At 73.5% G+C, this 21,506-nt stretch overlaps 1 protein-coding gene across 1 annotated transcript in view; it reads left to right on the forward strand.

The window, feature by feature from the left end:
• SUPT6H (SPT6 homolog, histone chaperone and transcription elongation factor) overlaps positions 1 to 21,506 on the forward strand; it is a 46,471-nt gene that overhangs the window by 19,440 nt on the left and 5,525 nt on the right. The window contains exons 13-30 of the mRNA XM_075904507.1: positions 65 to 163; positions 5,286 to 5,415; positions 5,509 to 5,659; positions 6,995 to 7,149; positions 7,600 to 7,795; positions 7,991 to 8,130; positions 8,204 to 8,321; positions 9,840 to 9,916; positions 10,316 to 10,451; positions 10,840 to 10,977; positions 11,163 to 11,330; positions 15,750 to 15,877; positions 16,952 to 17,159; positions 17,596 to 17,743; positions 17,927 to 18,069; positions 18,752 to 18,892; positions 19,371 to 19,566; positions 20,811 to 21,049. Coding sequence (XP_075760622.1) covers positions 65 to 163; positions 5,286 to 5,415; positions 5,509 to 5,659; positions 6,995 to 7,149; positions 7,600 to 7,795; positions 7,991 to 8,130; positions 8,204 to 8,321; positions 9,840 to 9,916; positions 10,316 to 10,451; positions 10,840 to 10,977; positions 11,163 to 11,330; positions 15,750 to 15,877; positions 16,952 to 17,159; positions 17,596 to 17,743; positions 17,927 to 18,069; positions 18,752 to 18,892; positions 19,371 to 19,566; positions 20,811 to 21,049 — 2,711 coding nt within the window. The remainder of the gene's footprint in view (positions 1 to 64; positions 164 to 5,285; positions 5,416 to 5,508; positions 5,660 to 6,994; positions 7,150 to 7,599; positions 7,796 to 7,990; positions 8,131 to 8,203; positions 8,322 to 9,839; positions 9,917 to 10,315; positions 10,452 to 10,839; positions 10,978 to 11,162; positions 11,331 to 15,749; positions 15,878 to 16,951; positions 17,160 to 17,595; positions 17,744 to 17,926; positions 18,070 to 18,751; positions 18,893 to 19,370; positions 19,567 to 20,810; positions 21,050 to 21,506) is intronic.

Raw genomic sequence — 21,506 nt, forward strand, 5'->3', positions numbered from 1 at the left:
GCGTCTCGGCTGCTGCAGCCCAGCCCCCAGGGTCTGGCCCCCATGACGGCTCCGCTCCCGGCAGGTGAAGGGGAGGAGGCAGAGGACGAGGAGCAGAAGGGGCCCGAGCTGAAGCAGGCCTCCCGCCGGGATATGTACACCATCTGTCAGAGCGCGGGGCTGGGTAAGGGCTCCGGCCGGGCGAGTTGAGGGGCGCTGGCTGTGGGGGGGGGGGGCTGGGTAAGGGCTCCGGCCGGGCGAGTGGAGGGGCGCTGGCTGTGGGGGGGGCGCTCGGTGCCGTGTAGGCCGGGCGAGTTGAGGGGCGCTGGCTGCGGGGGGGGGCTCGGTGCCGTGTAGGCCGGGCGAGTTGAGGGGCGCTGGCTGTGGGGGGGGGCGCTCGGTTCCGTGTAGGCCGGGCGAGTGGAGGGGCGCTGGCTGTGGGGGGGGCGCTCGGTGCCGTGTAGGCCGGGCGAGTTGAGGGGCGCTGGCTGCGGGGGGGGGCTCGGTGCCGTGTAGGCCGGGCGAGTTGAGGGGCGCTGGCTGTGGGGGGGGGCGCTCGGTTCCGTGTAGGCCGGGCGAGTGGAGGGGCGCTGGCTGTGGGGGGGGCGCTCGGTGCCGTGTAGGCCGGGCGAGTTGAGGGGCGCTGGCTGCGGGGGGGGGCTCGGTGCCGTGTAGGCCGGGCGAGTTGAGGGGCGCTGGCTGTGGGGGAGTCGCTCGGCGCCGTGTAGGCCGGGTGAGTTGAGGGGCGCTGGCTGCGGGGGGGGCGCTCGGTGCCGTGTAGGCCGGGCGAGTTGAGGGGCGCTTGCTGTGGGGGGGGCGCTCGGTGCCGTGTAGGCCGGGCGAGTTGAGGGGCGCTTGCTGTGGGGGGGGCGCTCGGTGCCGTGTAGGCCGGGCGAGTTGAGGGGCGCTTGCTGTGGGGGGGGCGCTCGGTGCCGTGTAGGCCGGGCGAGTTGAGGGGCGCTTGCTGTGGGGGGGGGCTCGGTGCCGTGTAGGCCGGGCGAGTTGAGGGGCGCTTGCTGTGGGGGGGGGCTCGGTGCCGTGTAGGCCGGGCGAGTTGAGGGGCGCTTGCTGTGGGGGGGGGCTTGGTGCCGTGTAGGCCGGGCGAGTTGAGGGGCGCTGGCTGTGGGGGAGTCGCTCGGTGCCGTGTAGGCCGGGCGAGTTGAGGGGCGCTGGCTGTGGGGGAGTCGCTCGGTGCCGTGTAGGCCGGGCGAGTTGAGGGGCGCTGGCTGCGGGGGGGGGGGGGGTGCTCGGCGCCGTGTAGGCCGGGCGAGTTGAGGGGCGCTGGCTGTTGGGGGGGCGTGCTCGGTGCCGTGTAGGCCGGGCGAGTTGAGGGGCGCTGGCTGTGGGGGAGTCGCTCAGTGCCGTGTAGGCCGGGCGAGTTGAGGGGCGCTGGCTGCGGGGGGGGGGGGGGGCGCTCGGCGCCGTGTAGGCCGGGCGAGTTGAGGGGCGCTGGCTGTGGGGCAGGCGTGCTCGGTGCCGTGTAGACCGGGCGAGTTGAGGGGCGCTGGCTGCGGGGGGGGGGGGGGGCGCTTGGCGCCGTGTAGGCCGGGCGAGTTGAGGGGCGCTGGCTGTGGGGGGGCGCTCGGTGCCGTGTAGGCCGGGCGAGTTGAGGGGCGCTGGCTGTGGGGGGGGGGCTCGGTGCCGTGTAGGCCGGGCGAGTGGAGGGGTGCTGGCTGTGGGGGGGCGCTCGGTGCCGTGTAGGCCGGGCGAGTTGAGGGGTGCTGGCTGTGGGGGGAGGCGTGCTCGGTGCCGTGTAGGCCGGGCGAATGGAGGGGCGCTGGCTGTGGGGGGGGGGCTCGGTGCCGTGTAGGCCGGGAGAGTTGAGGGGCGCTGGCTGTGGGGGAGTCGCTCGGTGCCGTGTAGGCCGGGCGAGTTGAGGGGCGCTGGCTGCGGGGGGGGGGGGGGCGCTCGGCGCCGTGTAGGCCGGGCGAGTTGAGGGGCGCTGGCTGTGGGGGAGGCGTGCTCGGTGCCGTGTAGGCCGGGCGAGTTGAGGGGCGCTGGCTGTGGGGGGGGCTCGGTGCCGTGTAGGCCGGGCGAGTTGAGGGGCGCTGGCTGTGGGGGAGGCGTGCTCGGTGCCGTGTAGGCCGGGCGAATGGAGGGGCGCTGGCTGTGGGGGGGGGGCTCGGTGCCGTGTAGGCCGGGCGAGTTGAGGGGCGCTGGCTGTGGGGGAGTCGCTCGGTGCCGTGTAGGCCGGGCGAGTTGAGGGGCGCTGGCTGCGGGGGGGGGGGGGCGCTCGGCGCCGTGTAGGCCGGGCGAGTTGAGGGGCGCTGGCTGTGGGGGAGGCGTGCTCGGTGCCGTGTAGGCCGGGCGAGTTGAGGGGCGCTGGCTGTGGGGGGGGCTCGGTGCCGTGTAGGCCGGGCGAGTTGAGGGGCGCTGGCTGTGGGGGAGGCGTGCTCGGTGCCGTGTAGGCCGGGCGAGTTGAGGGGCGCTGGCTGTGGGGGAGGCTTGCTCGGTGCCGTGTAGGCCGGGCGAGTTGAGGGGCGCTGGCTGTGGGGGGGGGGGGCTCGGTGCCGTGTAGGCCGGGCGAGTTGAGGGGCGCTGGCTGTGGGGGAGGCGTGCTCGGTGCCGTGTAGGCCGGGCGAGTTGAGGGGCGCTGGCTGTGGGGGAGGCGTGCTCGGTGCCGTGTAGGCCGGGCGAGTTGAGGGGCGCTGGCTGTGGGGGGGGGGGCTCGGTGCCGTGTAGGCCGGGCGAGTTGAGGGGCGCTGGCTGTGGGGGGGGGGGGGGCTCGGTGCCGTGTAGGCCGGGCGAGTTGAGGGGCGCTGGCTGTGGGGGGGGGGGGGCTCGGTGCCGTGTAGGCCGGGCGAGTTGAGGGGCGCTGGCTGTGGGGGGGGGGGGCTCGGTGCCGTGTAGGCCGGGCGAGTTGAGGGGCGCTGGCTGCGGGGGGGGCGTACTCGGTGCCGTGTAGGCCGGGCGAGTTGAGGGGCGCTGGCTGTGGGGGAGTCGCTCGGTGCCGTGTAGGCCGGGCGAGTTGAGGGGCGCTGGCTGCGGGGGGGGCGTGCTCAGTGCCGTGTAGGCCGGGCGAGTTGAGGGGCGCTGGCTGTGGGGGAGGCGTGCTCGGTGCCGTGTAGGCCGGGCGAGTTGAGGGGCGCTGGCTGTGGGGGGGGCGTGCTCGGTGCCGTGTAGGCCGGGCAAGTTGAGGGGCGCTGGCTGTGGGGGGGGGGCTCGGTGCCGTGTAGGCCGGGCGAGTTGAGGGGCGCTGGCTGTGGGGGGGGGGCGCTCGGCGCCGTGTAGTCCGGGCGAGTTGAGGGGCGCTGGCTGTGGGGGGGGGGGGCGCTCGGCGCTGTGTAGGCCGGCCGAGTTGAGGGGCGCTGGCTGTGGGGGGGGGGCTCGGCGCCGTGTAGGCCGGGCGAGTTGAGGGGCGCTGGCTGTGGGGGGGGGGGGCTCGGTGCCGTGTAGGCCGGGCGAGTTGAGGGGCGCTGGCTGTGGGGGGGGGGCTCGGTGCCGTGTAGGCCGGGCGAGTTGAGGGGCGCTGGCTGCGGGGGGGGCGTACTCGGTGCCGTGTAGGCCGGGCGAGTTGAGGGGCGCTGGCTGTGGGGGGGGGGGGGCTCGGCGCCGTGTAGGCCGGGCGAGTTGAGGGGCGCTGGCTGCGGGGGGGGCGTGCTCGGTGCCGTGTAGGCCGGGCGAGTTGAGGGGCGCTGGCTGTGGGGGAGGCGTGCTCGGTGCCGTGTAGGCCGGGCGAGTTGAGGGGCGCTGGCTGTGGGGGGGGCGTGCTCGGTGCCGTGTAGGCCGGGCGAGTTGAGGGGCGCTGGCTGCGGGGGGGGCGTACTCGGTGCCGTGTAGGCCGGGCGAGTTGAGGGGCGCTGGGTTTGGGGGAGTCGCTCGGCGCCGTGTAGGCTGGCCGAGTTGAGGGGCGCTGGCTGTGGGGGAGGCGTGCTCGGTGCCGTGTAGGCCGGGCGAGTTGAGGGGCGCTGGCTGTGGGGGGGGGGCGCTCGGCGCCGTGTAGGCCGGGCGAGTTGAGGGGCGCTGGCTGTGGGGGGGGGCTCGGTGCCGTGTAGGCCGGCCGAGTTGAGGGGCGCTTGCTGTGGGGGAGTCGCTCGGTGCCGTGTAGGCCGGGCGAGTTGACGGGCGCTGGCTGTGGGGGGGGGCTCGGCGCCGTGTAGGCCGGGCGAGTTGAGGGGCGCTGGCTGTGGGGGAGTCGCTCGGCGCCGTGTAGGCCGGGCGAGTTGACGGGCGCTGGCTGTGGGGGGGGGGGCTCGGCGCCGTGTAGGCCGGGCGAGTTGAGGGGCGCTGGCTGTGGGGGAGTCGCTCGGCGCCGTGTAGGCCGGGCGAGTTGAGGGGCGCTGGCTGTGGGGGAGGCGCTCGGTGCCGTGTAGGCCGGGCGAGTTGAGGGGCGCTGGCTGTGGGGGAGGCGTGCTCGGTGCCGTGTAGGCCGGGCGAGTTGAGGGGCGCTGGCTGTGGGGGAGGCGTGCTCGGTGCCGTGTAGGCCGGGCTGCGCGTGGGGTGGCCTGTGGCTGGGCGTGCCGGCGCCGGGCTGCGCGTGGGGTGGCCTGTGGCTGGGCGTGCCGGCGCCGGGCTGCACGTGGGGTGGGCTGGGCTGGGCTGTGCGTGCCGGCGCTGGGCTGGGCTGGGCTGTGGCTGGGCTGCGTGTGGGGTGGCCTGTGGCTGGGCTGGGCGTGCCGGCGCCGGGCTGCGCGTGGGGTGGCCTGTGGCTGGGCTGTGCGTGCCGGCGCCGGGCTGCGCGTGGGGTGGCCTGTGGGTGGGCGTGCCGGCGCCGGGCTGGGCTGGGCTGGGCTGGGCTGGGCTGGGCTGCGTGTGGGGTGGCCTGTGGGTGGGCGTGCCGGCGCCGGGCTGCGCGTGGGGTGGCCTGTGGGTGGGCGTGCCGGCGCCGGGCTGCGCGTGGGCTGGGCTGGGCTGGGCTGGGCTGCGTGTGGGGTGGCCTGTGGCTGGGCTGGGCGTGCCGGCGCCGGGCTGCACGTGGAGTGGGCTGGGCTGGGCTGGGCTGTGCGTGCCGGCGCCGGGCTGCGTGTGGGGTGGCCTGTGGCTGGGCTGGGCGTGCCGGCGCCGGGCTGCGTGTGGGGTGGCCTGTGGCTGGGCTGGGCGTGCCGGCGCCGGGCTGCGTGTGGGGTGGCCTGTGGCTGGGCTGGGCGTGCCGGCGCCGGGCTGCACGTGGAGTGGGCTGGGCTGGGCTGGGCTGGGCTGTGCGTGCCGGCGCCGGGCTGCGTGTGGGGTGGCCTGTGGCTGGGCTGGGCGTGCCGGCGCCGGGCTGCGTGTGGGGTGGCCTGTGGCTGGGCTGGGCGTGCCGGCGCCGGGCTGCACGTGGGGTGGGCTGGGCTGGGCTGGCCTGGGCTGATCTTGCTCTGTCCTAGACGGCCTGGCGAAGAAGTTCGGCCTGACGCCCGAGCAGTTTGGTGAGAACCTGCGGGACAGCTACCAGCGCCACGAGACGGAGCAGTTCCCGGCGGAGCCGCTGGAGCTGGCCAAGGACTACGTGTGCAGGTCGGTGGCTGGGCTGGCACGGCCGCGCCTGCCGGGTGGGGAGAGGGGCCGTGCGACGCGCTCACCCCCGGCTCTCGGTTCTGCTCCCTTCAGCCAGTTCCCCACCCCCGAGGCCGTGCTGGAGGGAGCCCGCTACATGGTGGCCCTGCAGATCGCCCGAGAGCCGCTGGTCAGGCAGGTGCTGAGGCAGACTTTCCAGGAGAGAGCCAAGCTCAACATTGCCCCCACCAAGAAGGGGAAAAAGGTGAGGCGGAGGGCAGGCCCCGGCGCGGCTGGGGGAGCCGAGAGGCCAGGAGACGCTGCCTGGCCGGGGAAGCGCCGCGTCCGGCCCGGCCCTGCGTGTCTGTCGGGGCCTAGGGCTCGGCTCGGGCTGCGTGAAGCCCCCGCCCCCGCTCTGAAGGCCCCTCGGGGTGCATCAGTGGGCTGCCACTCGGCTCTGACACCCCCGCTCCAGGGCCCTGCCAGCGCTGGTTCTCTGGGGGCCTGTTCAGAGCCGGGGGAGGGCACTGGAAGCCCCTTGCAAGCGCAGAGTAGGCCTTCAGGACAGAACGTTGGGTCACGTAGCTGCCAGTGGGAGGTGGTTCTCGGACCGTGGCTGCTGGGGGGAGAGGGGTGCTCTGTGCCCATGGCTGCCAGCAGGGGGCAGGGGAGGGAGGTTGTGCTCCGGGCCGGTGGGGGGTGGGGCAAGGGGAGGTTGCTCACTGCCAGCAGGGGGGTGGTGCTGTGTGCACACGGCTGCCAGTGGAGGGGCAGGGCAGGGAGGGGGTGCTCCGTGCCCACGGCTGCCAGCGGAGGGGCAGGGCAGGGAGGGGGTGCTCCGTGCCCACGGCTGCCAGCGGAGGGGCAGGGGAGGGAGGGGGTGCTCCGTGCCCACGGCTGCCAGCGGAGGGGCAGGGGAGGGAGGGGGTGCTCCGTGCCCACGGCTGCCAGCGGAGGGGCAGGGGAGGGAGGGGGTGCTCCGTGCCCACGGCTGCCAGCGGAGGGGCAGGGGAGGGAGGGGGTGCTCCGTGCCCACGGCTGCCAGCGGAGGGGCAGGGGAGGGAGGGGGTGCTCCGTGCCCACGGCTGCCAGCGGAGGGGCAGGGGAGGGAGGGGGTGCTCCGTGCCCACGGCTGCCAGCGGAGGGGCAGGGGAGGGAGGGGGTGCTCCGTGCCCACGGCTGCCAGCGGAGGGGCAGGGGAGGGAGGGGGTGCTCCGTGCCCACGGCTGCCAGCGGAGGGGCAGGGGAGGGAGGGGGTGCTCCGTGCCCACGGCTGCCAGCGGAGGGGCAGGGGAGGGAGGGGGTGCTCCGTGCCCACGGCTGCCAGCGGAGGGGCAGGGGAGGGAGGGGGTGCTCCGTGCCCACGGCTGCCAGCGGAGGGGCAGGGGAGGGAGGGGGTGCTCCGTGCCCACGGCTGCCAGCGGAGGGGCAGAGGAGGGAGGGGGTGCTCCGTGCCCATGGCTGCCGGGGGGGGTGCTCCGTGCCCACGGCTGCCCGCGGAGGGGCAGAGGAGGGAGGGGGTGCTCCGTGCCCACGGCTGCCCGCGGGGCGGGGGCGCTCAGGCCCGCGGCTGCCGGCTCAGCTGTGGTCCCGTGGGCAGGACGTGGACGAGGCACACTACGCCTACCCCTGGAAGTACCTGAAGAACAAGCCGGTGAAGGAGCTGCGGGACGACCAGTTTCTGAAGATCTGCCTGGCGGAGGAGGAGGGGCTGCTGAGCATTGACGTCAGCATCGACATGAAGGGGGTGGAGGGGTGAGTCCAGGCGCCGGGGCCCTGTGGCCGAGGCTCATCCCGGCCGCGCGCCCGCAGCCTGGAGAGCCACCCCCCGGCCTGGCCCACGGCCTTCTGCTCCCCTCCTCGTGCGGGCTTGGGGGGCGTTGGGCTCCCAGGCAGGCTGCTAGCACGGCCCCCAGGGCCTATGTCCGGCCCAGGGAATGCTGGGAGAGCTGGCTCCTCCCTCGGGCTGCCCACGGGGCTCCCTAGCGCATCGGAGCCCCTCGGCACAGGCCTCTGCCCGCCGCGGCCGAACAGGAGCAGGCCACTGGTAAAGAGGCTGCCCCGTGAGCAGAGCGGCTCAGCCTGAAACCCGCTGCCCTGGGGCGCGGCCCTCGTGGGTGGGGCTGGGCCCCGGCTCTCGGCCTGCAGGGGGGCGCGGGCGCCTGTTTCCTGAGCCCAGGCCTGACGTCCCCCCGCCTCCCCCAGGTACGGCAGCGACCAGACGTACTTCGAGGAGATCAAGCAGTTTTATTACCGCGACGAGTTCAGCCACCAGGTGCAGGAGTGGAACCGGCAGCGCACCATGGCCATCGAGCGCGCCCTCAGCCAGTTCCTCTACGTGCAGATGGGCAAAGAGCTGAAGAACAAGCTGCTGGGGGAGGCCAAGGAGTACGTTACTAAGGTGAGCGCCAGGGCGTCCGGCCCCAGGCGGGAGGGAAGGGATTCGAACCGGCCTCGGGGCCGGCGGGCTCCCTTCAGCGCCGTGGCCGGCAGGACGGAGGCCTCGTGGTGCTCGCAGCAGAGCAGGGCGGCTCCAGGGCCCACGGGCCAGTGCTCGGGTTTCAGCCCCTCACGCCTCCCTCTTCCTGCCCCTCAGGCTTGCAGCCGGAAGCTGTACAACTGGCTGAAGGTGTCTCCCTACCGCCCCGACCAGCAGGTGGAGGAGGACGACGATTTCATGGATGAGAATCAGGGCAAGGGCATCCGGGCGCTGGGCATCGCCTTCTCCTCTGCCAGGTACGCGGGGCAGGCCTGGGCCGGGCCAGCGTCCCGGGCGGGGCTGCTGCTTCAGGGCCTGTCTGTGTTGCAGAGACCACCCCGTGTTCTGCGCCCTGGTGAACGGCGAAGGCGAGGTCACCGACTTCCTGCGGCTGCCGCACTTCACAAAGAGGCGCAACGCCTGGCGGGAGGAGGAGCGGGACAAGAAGGTTGGCGGGGCGGGGGGCCGGTTGGCGGGGGGCGCGTGCCGGTGGGTCGGGGAGGGCGCGTGCTGGCGGGGCGGGAGGCCGGTTGGCGGGGGGCGCGTGCCGGCGGGGCGGGGCGCGTGCTGGCGGGGCGGGGGGGCCGCGTGCCGGCGGGGCGGGGGGGCCGGTTGGCGGTGGGTCGGGGAGGGCGCATGCTGGCGGGGCGGGAGGCCGGTTGGCGGGGGGGGGGCGCGTGCCGGTGGGTCGGGAGGCTGGTGCCGGTGAGTTGGGGAGGACGCGTGCCGGCGGGTCGGGGGGCTGGTTGGCGGGGGGCGCGTGACGGTGGGTCGGGGAGGGCGCATGCTGGCCGGGCGGGGGGGGCCGGTTGGCGGGGGGGCGCGTGCCGGCGGGGCGGGGGGGCCGGTTGGCGGGGGGGGGGCGCGTGCCGGCGGGTCGGGAGGCTGGTGCCGGTGAGTTGGGGAGGACGCGTGCCGGCGGGTCGGGGGGCTGGTTGGCGGGGGGGGCGCGTGCTGGTGAGTTGGGGGGGCGCGTGCCGGCGGGTCGGGGGGCTGGTTGGCGGGGGGCCCCTCCCGGCTGTTTGGGGTGCCGGCGGGTCGGGGGGTGCACGTGAGCCCCAGCCTGCCCCGAGCGGGGGAGGGGAAGGGCCCTGGCGGGGCGCGAGGGTCCCTCCGGCGCACCAGGAAGCGCCTGGCGCAGGGACAGTCCTGGGTATGCAGGACCCTGCTCTCTGCGCTGGGAGCTGGGCAAGGCCCCTGCGGCTGACGGGGCAGACACGGCTGCAGCCTGGCCTGGGCCTTCTGCTCCTGCATGTCTGAGCCCCGCCCCGCGAATCGGGAAGGGCCCCGCCCCGCGCGCCCTGAGTCTGCGCCCGTCACGGCTAACCCTCGCCAGCGCTCGGCGCCCCCGTGTCTGGGGAGGAGACACGGGGCCCGGAGCCGGGGTTTGAGGAGGCTGGCAGGGGGGGCCCAGAGGTGGGGTTGGGGGGCCAGAGGCAGGGTGGGGGCACCAGAGGCGGGGTTGAGGGGCCAGCCCGGGGGGGGCGCCAGAGGCAGGGTTGGGGGGCCAGCCCGGGGGGGGCCACCAGAGGCGGGGTTGGGGGCCAGCCCGGGGCAGGGCCAGAGGCAGGGTTGGGGGGCCAGCCCGGGGGGGGCACCAGAGGCGGGGTTGGGCGCCAGAGGCGGGGTGGGGGGGCACCAGAGGCAGGGTTGAGGGGCCAGCCCGGGGCGGGGCCAGAGGCGGGGTTGGGGGGCCAGAGGCGGGGGGGGGGGGCCAGTCCGGAGGGGGCACCAGAGGCGGGGTTGGGGGCCAGTCCGGGGGGGGGCCAGAGGCGGGGTTGGGGGGCCAGCCCGGGGGGGCACCAGAGGCGGGGTTGGGGGGCCAGAGGCGGGGTTGGGGGGCCAGCCCGGGGGGGGGGGCCAGAGGCGGGGTTGGGGGGCCAGAGACAGGGTGAGGGCTGGGGGGGTCCGTGGCCAGGGACTGGGGCTGTTTCCACGGAGCCTCTTGCTTCCCTCTGTGCCCCAGGCCCAGGACATCGAAACGCTGAAAAAATTCCTTCTGAACAAGAAGCCGCACGTGGTGACGATTGCAGGAGAGAACAGGTAAGAGCGAGCGCAGCATCCCTGGCCCCGCCCCTCGGCCCGCCTGCCTGCCCTGGCCCCGCCCCCGCCCCTCGGCCCGCCTGCCCGCCCTGGCCCCGCCCCTCGGCCCGCCCGCCCGCCTGCCCGGGGGACATGGGGCAGTACCCATGGCGTGCCCAGCCCCACAGAGGCTGGATCTGCTGGTTCTCCTGCCCCCTCCCCACGCCCGGCCGTCTCCAGCGTTACACCCTGAGCCAGGCCCTGCCCCTCGCCTGTGGGCCCGTGGCTAGGGGTCAGCGGAGGAGCCCCGGGCGGCTGCTGCCGGTGTGTCCGTGCTCGGGGCGGCAGGGAGAGGCAGCAGCCTGGGCGAGGTGGCTGTGACCCACGTGCGATCCCAGCCCCCCGGCCGTGTCCCCCCAGGGATGCCCAGATGCTGATGGAGGACGTCAAGCGGATTGTGCATGAGCTGGACCAGGGGCAGCAGCTGGCCCCCGTCGGGGTGGAGCTGGTGGACAACGAGCTGGCCATTCTCTACATGAACAGCCGGAAGTCGGAGGTAAAGGGCCGGGGCCCTGGCTCCCCTGGGCTGGGGTGCTCAGGCGCTTGGCCCCGCCGTGGCCGGCATCCCACCCCCTCTGGCGTGGCTAGCCCCCTCCAGAGCCAGCGGGCCAGGCCGCCTCCCGCTTAGCGTGCTCCCCGGGCACAGGCCCGTCTCTCGGCAGGCAGGCTGGGGGCCTCGCTTGCTGCGTGGGGATCCCGCGGGGGCTGGCTGTAGCCGTGCACCCAAGGGCCCCACTGGTGAGGTTTGGATGGAGCCTCGCCCACCCGGGGGGGAACTGGGCAAACGCAGCTGGAACCAGCCGCATCTCCTGCGCCTCGTCTGCCTGCGGCCCCCCGCGTGGCGAGCGCCGTGCGAGCCCTGCTCTGCTTGCTGCCCCTTGCAGACGGAGTTCCGGGATTACCCGCCCGTGCTGCGCCAGGCTGTCTCCCTCGCTCGCCGCATTCAGGACCCGCTGATCGAGTTCGCGCAGGTCTGCAGCTCGGACGAGGACATCCTGTGTCTGAAGCTGCACCCTCTGCAGGTACCTGCCCCATGGGGTCTCCGCGCAGCCCCTCCTGCGAATGCCCAGAGCCGAGGCGGCAGGGCAAGGCCCGCTTCTGGGGTGTGGCCGCTAGCGTGGATCCTGGCTGCTCCCTTCCTGGCTCGGGCTGCTCTGCCAGCTCGGCCTTGTGGGGCCCTGCCCCGACTGACCCCCTCCCTTGGCAGGAGCACGTGGTGAAGGAGGAGCTGCTGAGCGCCCTGTACTGCGAGTTCATAAACCGGGTGAACGAGGTCGGGGTGGACGTCAACCGGGCAATTGCTCACCCGTACAGCCAGGCCCTGCTTCAGTACGTGTGCGGCCTGGGCCCGCGCAAAGGCACCCACCTGCTCAAGGTGAGACTGCCCCGACCGCTGCCACGTGCTAGCCGGCCCCGCAGCTGCAGTGGGGGGCCCCTGTGGCTGTGGTACGGGGGGGGGCCCTGTGGCTGTGGTACGGGGGGGCCCCTGTGGCTGTGGTACGGGGGGGCGGCCCCTGGGGCTGTGGTACGGGGGGGGAGGGGGCCCCTGTGGCTGTGGTACGGGGGGGGGGTCCGACAGCACTTTCCCCACGGGGCTGAGAGCGGTCCCCGCCCTGCCAGGGCTGCTCTCCATAGCAGGCCCATCGATCCCAGCCGATTCCTGGGCCGTGGGGGGGGGGGGTGTCTGCCAGGCTCTGCTGTGGCATCAGGCCCCCCGATGCTTTAAGAAGCCCCAAGTGGCAGGCCAGGTGCCTGTCCCACCTGTGGTGCTGGCTTTAGAGCCTCCCTTGGTCTGGCTTTGGGATGGGCCCTGGGCAGCAGGGCGGGGCTAATCGGGCCATGGGGCGGAGCTAATGGGGCAGTGGGCGGGGCTAATGGGGCCGCTGTGCCAGGGGCTCTTTTCGGGGATGAAATCCCAGCTAACGGGCTAAAGGGCAGCGAGCGGGCGGGCTGCTCTGGCCAGGCCGGGCCCTGCAGGGCTGGAGCAGCCCGCCGGTCGTTAGCCGTACCCCGTTACGGTGATGCTCGCTAGTTAACCGAGGGCTATTCAACTCGGGTAGCCCTGGGGGCCACAGACACTCTCAGCACATGCCAAGGGCCGCAACTTAAGTGTGGTCGCATGTACATGCAAATAGATATTCAAATCTATGCAAATAGCTTGTTTCACGCGGCCGGGCGTGAATACAGAGATTAAGGCCAGACTACAGCACAGGCAGGCCCCGTTCAGCCAGCTCTGCTGACATGGCTCCACCGCGTGTCCCCCACTTCCCCCGAGCGCTGCTAATGAGCAATGAGGGGCCAGGAAGTTAATTACTAAACGCGCAGGAACAGGAGGCCGTTCTATTGTCAACTTCTTGGTTTGGCTCCCACCCGCGGGCCCCGAACAGACGGGCGGGGCCGCGTGTTGAGCCCTGCGTAAACCCGAACCGCGGCGCGGGCCCCGAACAGACGGGCTGGGCCGCGTGTTGAGCCCTGCGTAAACCCGAACCGCGGCGCGGGCCCCGAACAGACGGGCTGGGCCGCGTGTTGAGCCCTGCGTAAACCCGAACCGCGGCGCGGGCCCCGAACAGACGGGCTGGGCCGCGTGTTGAGCCCTGCGTAAACCCGAACCGCGGCGCCGGCCCCGAACAGACGGGCTGGGCCGCGTGTTGAGCCCTGCGTAAACCCGAACCGCGGCGCCGGCCCCGAACAGACGGGCTGGGCCGCGTGTTGAGCCCTGCGTAAACCCGAACCGCGGCGCGGGCCCCGAACAGACGGGCTGGGCCGCGTGTTGAGCCCTGCGTAAACCCGAACCGCGGTGCGGGCCTGGAACAGACGGGCTGGGCCGCGTGTTGAGCCCTGTGTAAACCCGAACCGCGGCGCGGGCCCCGAACAGACGGGCTGGGCCGCGTGTTGAGCCCTGCGTAAACCCGAACCGCGGCGCCGGCCCCGAACAGACGGGCCGAGCCGCGTGTTGAGCCCTGCGTAAACCCGAACCGACGGGCTGGGCCGCGTGTTGAGCCCTGCGTAAACCTGAACCGCGGCGCGGGCCCCGAACAGACGGGCTGGGCCGCGTGTTGAGCCCTGCGTAAACCTGAACCGCGGCGCGGGCCCCGAACAGACGGGCCGGGCCGCGTGTTGAGCCCTGCGTAAACCTGAACGGCGGCGCGGGCCCCGAACAGACGGGCTGGGCCGCGTGTTGAGCCCTGCGTAAACCCGAACCGCGGCGCGGGCCCCGAACAGACGGGCTGGGCCGCGTGTTGAGCCCTGCGTAAACCCGAACCGCGGCGCGGGCCCTGAACAGACTGGCTGGGCCGCGTGTTGAGCCCTGCGTAAACCCGAACCGTGGCGCGGGCCCCGAACAGACGGGCGGGGCCGCGTGTTGAGCCCTGCGTAAACCTGAACCGCGGCGCGGGCCCCGAACAGACGGGCCGGGCCGCGTGTTGAGCCCTGTGTAAACCTGAACCGCGGCGCGGGCCCCGAACAGACGGGCGGGGCCGCGTGTTGAGCCCTGAGTAAACCCGAACCGCGGCGCGGGCCCCGAACAGACGGGCTGGGCCGCGTGTTGAGCCCTGCGTAAACCCGAACCGCGGCGCGGGCCTGGAACAGACAGGCGGGGCCGCGTGTTGAGCCCTGCGTAAACCCGAACCGCGGCGCGGGCCTGGAACAGACGGGCTGGGCCGCGTGTTGAGCCCTGCGTAAACCCGAACCGCGGCGCGGGCCTGGAACAGACGGGCGGGGCCGCGTGTTGAGCCCTGAGTAAACCCGAACTGCGGCGCGGGCCCTGAACAGACGGGCTGGGCCGCGTGTTGAGCCCTGAGTAAACCCGAACCGCGGCGCGGGCCCCGAACAGACGGGCCGGGCTGCGTGTTGAGCCCTGAGTAAACCCGAACCGCGGCGCGGGCCCCGAACAGACGGGCTGGGCCGCGTGTTGAGCCCTGCGTAAACCCGAACCGCGGCGCGGGCCCCGAACAGACGGGCTGGGCCGCGTGTTGAGCCCTGAGTAAACCTGAACCGCGGCGCGAGCCCTGAACAGACGGGCTGGGCCGCGTGTTGAGCCCTGCGTAAACCCGAACCGCGGCGCGGGCCTGGAACAGACGGGCGGGGCCGCGTGTTGAGCCCTGCGTAAACCCGAACAGACGGGCGGGGCCGCGTGTTGAGCCCTGCGTAAACCCGAACCGCGGAGCGGGCCTGGAACAGACGGGCGGGGCCGCGTGTTGAGCCCTGCGTAAACCCGAACCGCGGCGCGGGCCTGGAACAGACGGGCTGGGCCGCGTGTTGAGCCCTGCGTAAACCCGAACTGCGGCGCGGGCCCCGAACAGACGGGCTGGGCCGCGTGTTGAGCCCTGCGTAAACCCGAACCGCGGCGCGGGCCCTGAACAGACTGGCTGGGCCGCGTGTTGAGCCCTGCGTAAACCCGAACCGCGGCGCGGGCCTGGAACAGACGGGCTGGGCCGCGTGTTGAGCCCTGAGTAAACCCGAACTGCGGCGCGGGCCTGGAACAGACGGGCTGGGCCGCGTGTTGAGCCCTGCGTAAACCCGAACCGCGGCGCGGGCCCTGAACAGACGGGCTGGGCCGCGTGTTGAGCCCTGCGTAAACCCGAACCGCGGCGCGGGCCTGGAACAGACGGGCTGGGCCGCGTGTTGAGCCCTGCGTAAACCCGAACCGCGGCGCGGGCCCGGAACAGACGGGCTGGGCCGCGTGTTGAGCCCTGAGTAAACCCGAACTGCGGCGCGGGCCCGGAACAGACGGGCTGGGCCGCGTGTTGAGCCCTGAGTAAACCCGAACTGCGGCGCGGGCCCTGAACAGACGGGCTGGGCCGCGTGTTGAGCCCTGCGTAAACCCGAACTGCGGCGCGGGCCCTGAACAGACGGGCTGGGCCGCGTGTTGAGCCCTGAGTAAACCCGAACCGCGGCGCGGGCCTGGAACAGACGGGCTGGGCCGCGTGTTGAGCCCTGAGTAAACCCGAACCGCGGCGCGGGCCCCGAACAGACGGGCTGGGCCGCGTGTTGAGCCCTGAGTAAACCCGAACCGCGGCGCGGGCCTGGAACAGACGGGCTGGGCCGCGTGTTGAGCCCTGAGTAAACCCGAACCGCGGCGCGGGCCCGGAACAGACGGGCTGGGCCGCGTGTTGAGCCCTGAGTAAACCCGAACTGCGGCGCGGGCCCTGAACAGACGGGCTGGGCCGCGTGTTGAGCCCTGCGTAAACCCGAACTGCGGCGCGGGCCCTGAACAGACGGGCTGGGCCGCGTGTTGAGCCCTGAGTAAACCCGAACCGCGGCGCGGGCCTGGAACAGACGGGCTGGGCCGCGTGTTGAGCCCTGAGTAAACCCGAACCGCGGCGCGGGCCCCGAACAGACGGGCTGGGCCGCGTGTTGAGCCCTGAGTAAACCCGAACCGCGGCGCGGGCCTGGAACAGACGGGCTGGGCCGCGTGTTGAGCCCTGCGTAAACCCGAACTGCGGCGCGGGCCCTGAACAGACGGGCTGGGCCGCGTGTTGAGCCCTGAGTAAACCCGAACCGCGGCGCGGGCCCCGAACAGACGGGCTGGGCCGCGTGTTGAGCCCTGAGTAAACCCGAACCGCGGCGCGGGCCCCGAACAGACGGGCTGGGCCGCGTGTTGAGCCCTGCGTAAACCCGAACCGCGGCGCGGGCCCCGAACAGACGGGCTGGGCCGCGTGTTGAGCCCTGGGTTAAGTCGCAGCCCTCCTCCCTGTGCAGTCAGGGTTCTTGCCCTGCCCGTCTCCCACCTCGGCTGGGCGTCTGCTCCCCCCGTGCTGCCCGGCACAGCTGGCCCTAAACTCTCCTCCCTTAGATCCTGAAACAAAACAACACGAGGCTGGAGAACCGGACTCAGCTCGTCACCATGTGCCACATGGGCCCCAAAGTCTTCATCAATTGTGCCGGTTTCATCAAAATCGACACGGCGTCGCTGGGGGACAGGTGGGTGCCTGGGAGGGTTTTCCTTCTGTGGAGACGGGCCCCCAGGCGGCAGCCCAGCCCTGAGCGTCCGTGGGGGCTGGGGGGCGTGGAACGAGCCTGTTCCGTTGCGTAGAAGGGGGCCGGGCTGGCGCCAGCGTCTAGCTGCGGGGCCCGTGCTGTGCTCAGCCGGTGCTCTCTGGGCTGCTGCTCTCCTGGTACCCGCTGGGCTTGGGGCCAACAGGGCAGGCCGGAGAATGCTGCAGCCTCGCTCCTCTCCCTGCGAGGCCTGGGCCGCCCAAGCACGGGGCCACGGTGGGGCGCACGGCCCAGGAGCGTGACTGGGGGGCTCTGGAACTGAGCGAGGTTCAGACCCCTCAGCCGCCGCCGGGGGCGGTTCACAATGCAGCGCTTGGGCCGCCTGCTGGGCCGGAGGCACGGTGGGCCCAGGGGCGTGCCTGGCTGATGGGACTCGGGTGAGACGGGACTGCTGCCGCCCTCCGCCCTGCCCTAGCCCGGCCTGGAAGGGGTTCGCAGGAATCGGCACCTTGGGATGTTCGCTTCCAGCCACGTACACACCTAACAGGGCGCCTGCGCTTACGGGTCAATCCAAGCGACGCCGCTTCCCACTGCCTCTGTATCAGAAGCAGCAGCGGGCGGAGGCGGGAGTCAGCTCCTCGCCCCTGCCCCCCGCGGCAGCGTTGCGGAGGCCAGGCGGGAGCCAGTGCTCTGGGGGGGCACCGGGTCCTGCCGAGCCGCCGTCCCCTCCGCCCCGGCGAGTGGGAGCCGGTACACCCGGGAAGCGGCGCTCCGCACGTGCCGGCTCCAGAGAGCTGCCCGCCTCCCTAGCTCTGCTGCCGCTGTCGGAGGCGGGAGCAGGGAGGGTGCCAGTGCAGCCTCTGAGCGCGGGGAGCCCGGCTCCCCCAGACGGGCTGCGGCCGCCCTGCCCGGTGCCAGAGGCAGCAGCGTGGAGCGGCAGGGGGCTCCCCGGGAGTGGGGCTGGGAGCGCCCTGGCAGCCTTTTAGTGGCTGTGGAGCTGCTAAACACTGACGAGCCGCCCGCAGCGCCCGGTTCCATGGCCTGTTCGAACCCCTCCAGCACCGACTCCTACATCGAGGTGCTGGACGGGTCCAGGGTCCACCCTGAGACCTACGAGTGGGCCAGGAAGATGGCGGTGGACGCCCTGGAGTACGACGAGTCGGCGGAGGATGCCAACCCCGCCGGCGCGCTGGAGGAGATCCTGGAGAACCCCGAGCGGCTGAAGGACCTGGACCTGGACGCCTTTGCAGAGGAGCTGGAGAGACAGGTCTGTGCGGGGCAGGGGCGGGTAGCCCAGCCGGTTGCACCCGGCTCTCAGGACCCCGGTCAAGGAAGTTGCTGTCCCCGACCCAACGGCACGTGCTGGGGCGGGGGCGCGGGGGCTGGGGCTGGGGCAGGGGGGCTGGCCTCAAGGGGCCCCAGTGAGAGGTGCAGCTGCCTGCCTCCATGCTGTCCCCAGACGCAGCCGGCAGCAGGGTCCCAGCCCATGGAGTGGGGGCTAGCTCGGGGCAGGGCAGCCGCGCAGAGCCCTGTGCTCCGGCCTGCTGTGCCGTCTGCGGGGCCTGGGCAGCCAGGGAGCAGCCTCAGCCCCCCAGTGGGCCCAGCGCTGCAGAGCCGTGCTGGCGCGCCCGTCACAGGGACCCCGTGGCGCTCGCGTGGCCTCTCCCGCCCGGGTCACGCAGAACCGTGCGTTGTGCGGCCAGGGCTACGGCGACAAGCACATCACCCTCTACGACATCCGCGCCGAGCTGAGCTGCCGCTACAAGGACCTGCGCACCCCCTACCGCTCTCCTAACACCGAGGAGGCCTTCAACATGCTGACCAAAGAAACCCCCGAGACCTTCTACATAGGTACGGCCCTCGGGGGGGGCTGGGGGCCTGGCCGGGGTGGGGAACTCTGGCTTTTCTGCTGGCCACGCGGCCGTGGGGAGCCCCTAGAGCCTGCTTGGCGTCCCATTCCGGGCAGCCCCTCTCCTGCCTGTGCCTGTCGCGCTCCCCGGCTCTTGGTCCCAGCCCTGCTGTTCCTCTCCCCAGGGAAAATGATCACCTGCAACGTGACGGGGATCGCCCACCGGCGGCCCCAGGGCGAGAGCTACGACCAGGCCATCCGGAACGACGAGACCGGCCTCTGGCAGTGTCCCTTCTGCCAGCAGGACAACTTCCCGGAGCTCAGCGAGGTAGGGCCTGTCCGCCTGGCCCCCGGCCTGGCCCCCGGCGCCTTCTGGGGCGGGTGGCCCCCTTCGGAGAGGAGTCGGGTTCAGGGCTGGGCTTGTGTCTCCCGTGCAGGCGGCACAGAGCACATGGGCCCCACCCCCTCCTGTGGCCGGAGGTGCCTCTTCCGGCAGCCCAGTGAGGTGCTGGGCGAGGGGTGCCCAGCGTGTCTGACTAGGGCTGAACGGGAGGGGGCGCTTTCCTGGGTGGGGTGGAGGAGGTAAGCTGGGCCCCCCTCGTGTCTCCAGTTAGAACCCGCCCGGTGCTGGTTTGGGCCTGTCTGAAGAGGGGAATTCCAGCGGGTCAGTTCTGCAGCCGTGGGCCTGGCCTCGCAGCATGGAGGGTGCGGGCGTGGCAGGCCCCGCTGTCTCGGGTTTGACAGCACCCTGCGCGCCGGCCCCGAGGGCCTGGACCCTGCACCCCTGCAGTGCCCCCACGGGCGTCCGGCGGCCTCACGCCTCTGCCCCTCAAGGTCCCCGAGCTGCTGCGGGTTCTCCAGTGGGCGGCGAGGGCCGGAGTGGCGCAGAACGTCCTCTCCTGCCCTGGCACGCCCAGGCCCTGCGGGAAGGGGGCTGGGGCCTTGAACTCTGGGCCTTGGTGCTGCCTTCAGGGCCGGTTTCCACACCTGCCTTGCCTTGCTTCCCGAAGGTTTGGAATCACTTCGACAGCGGCTCCTGCCCTGGCCAGGCTATCGGGGTGAAGACGCGGCTGGACAACGGCGTCACCGGCTTTATCCCCACCAAGTTCCTCAGCGACAAGGTGGTGAAGCGGCCGGAGGAGCGGGTGAAGGTAGGAGAGCGGAGCCCCTCTCCCCCCGCAGGATGGAGCACGGCCGGGGCTGACCTATGTCCCCAGCGTTCGGCCGGCTGGAGGAGTGGGGCCGGGGGCCGTGTCTCCTAGCACAGGCCGCTCCACGGGCGGGGGCCCTGCCGAGGGGGTGACCATCAGCTGAAGGACTCCTTGTAGGGGGCACTGCTGGAGCCCGGTTGCATGGCCCCTCGAAGCGGCACGACCGGGACTTCGGACGTGCTCAGGCCTGCTCCCCGAGCCGCATGGAAGGGCCCTTTGGACAGGCCTGACCCCCCGCACCCCTCCCTTCCCGCGCCGCCCACAGGCTACGGGAGCCCCCGTGCGCGGAGCGTGAGATGGTCACCGGTCGCTAGTCTCTTCCGGCCGGCGGGGGGATCGCTGCTGTCGGGGCTGGGTCCCTGGAACGGCTGGGGTAGGGCAGGCCCTGCCCGCTGACCCGGCCTGCCCCTCCCCGCAGGTGGGCATGACGGTTCACTGCCGCATCATGAAGATCGACATCGAGAAGTTCAGCGCGGACCTGACCTGCCGCACCTCGGACCTGATGGACAAAAACAACGAGTGGAAGCTGCCCAAGGACACGTACTACGACTTCGACGCCGAGGCGGCCGACCACAAGCAGGAGGAGGACTACAAGCGGAAGCAGCAGCGCACGAGTGCGTGTCCCCTCCCGGGGTCCGGGGCCTCGCAGTCTGCCCCAGGGAAGAGGGGCTGGCCTGCCGGGAACGCCAGCCGCCCCGCGGCCTGCTGGGAACGCCAGCCGCCCCTCGCGCCCCGCGGCCTCCCGGGAACGCCAATCGCCCCTCGCGCCCCGCGGCCTGCCGGGAACGCCAACCGCCCCTCGCGCCCCACGGCCTCCCGGGAACGCCAATCGCCCCTCGCGCCCCACGGCCTCCCGGGAACGCCAATCGCCCCTCGCGCCCCGCGGCCTGCCGGGAACGCCAATCGCCCCTCGCGCCCCGCGGCCTGCCGGGAACGCCAATCGCCCCTCGCGCCCCGCGGCCTCCCGGGAACGCCAATCGCCCCTCGCGCCCCGCGGCCTGCCGGGAACGCCAATCGCCCCTCGCGCCCCGCGGCCTGCCGGGAACGCCAATCGCCCCTCGCGCCCCGCGGCCTCCCGGGAACGCCAATCGCCCCTCGCGCCCCGCGGCCTGCCGGGAACGCCAGCCGCCCCGCGGCCTCCCGGGAACGCCAACCGCCCCTCGCGCCCCGCGGCCTCCCGGGAACGCCAACCGCCCCGCGCGCCCCGCGGCCTCCCGGGAACGCCAACCGCCCCGCGCGCCCCACGGCCTCCCGGGAACGCCAACCGCCCCTCGCGCCCCACGGCCTCCCGGGAACGCCAATCGCCCCTCGCGCCCCGCGGCCTGCCGGGAACGCCAATCGCCCCTCGCGCCCCGCGGCCTGCCGGGAACGCCAGCCGCCCCTCGCGCCCCGCGGCCTGCCGGGAACGCCAGCCGCCCCTCGCGCCCCGCGGCCTGCCGGGAACGCCAATCGCCCCTCGCGCCCCGCGGCCTCCCGGGAACGCCAATCGCCCCTCGCGCCCCGCGGCCTCCCGGGAACGCCAATCGCCCCTCGCGCCCCGCGGCCTGCCGGGAACGCCAGCCGCCCCGCGGCCTCCCGGGAACGCCAACCGCCCCTCGCGCCCCGCGGCCTCCCGGGAACGCCAACCGCCCCTCGCGCCCCGCGGCCTCCCGGGAACGCCAACCGCCCCGCGCGCCCCACGGCCTCCCGGGAACGCCAACCGCCCCGCGCGCCCCACGGCCTCCCGGGAACGCCAACCGCCCCGCGCGCCCCACGGCCTGCCGGGAACGCCAACCGCCCCACGGCCTCCCGCGAACGCCAGCCGCCCCTCGCGCCCCACGGCCTGCTGGGAATGCTAACCGCCTCTTGTGCCCCACAGCTTACATCAAGCGGGTGATCGCCCACCCCTCCTTCCATAACATCAGCTTCAAGCAAGCGGAGAAGATGATGGAGACCATGGACCAAGGGGACGTGATCATCCGGCCCAGCAGCAAGGGGGAGAACCACCTGACTGTCACTTGGAAGGTGAGCGATGGGATTTACCAGCACGTGGACGTCCGAGAGGAGGGCAAGGAGAACGCCTTCAGCCTGGGCTCCACCCTCTGGATCAACACGGAGGTGAGAGCCGCGGGGCGCGCGACGGGGCAGGGGCCTGGCACTGCCGGGGGGGCGGCCACAGGACCCAGCGGGCGGGGTTCGGAGCCAGAGGGGCACTGGCCGCATGCCGGCCTGGCCTGACGTAGGGCCTGCCACGGCTGCCTGTGCGGCCGGCCGGGCCCTGGTGCGACGGCGCGTCGGGGGCCCCCCACCCTGCACCCCCGTCCGCAGCCAGACGGGACCCCGCCGGCCAGTGGAGGAGACAGCGCAGCGTGGCCTCGACACTGCCACCGGAGCCAGGGCAGAGCCTTAGACCTCCTGGACCCCTCTGGCCTGGGCTGTGTCTGCCTCCATCCTCCTCCACCCAGCCCAGGTATCAGGCGGCTGGGCCATGCCTAGGGCCCTCAGGGACCATCCCCCCTCCTTCCGCTGGGCAGCCGGTAGGGTCACCGCCAGCCCACACAGCAAGCAGACAGCC

This window comes from Pelodiscus sinensis, chromosome 21 (genome assembly GCF_049634645.1).
Source record: "Pelodiscus sinensis isolate JC-2024 chromosome 21, ASM4963464v1, whole genome shotgun sequence".
NCBI lineage: Eukaryota > Metazoa > Chordata > Testudines > Trionychidae > Pelodiscus > Pelodiscus sinensis.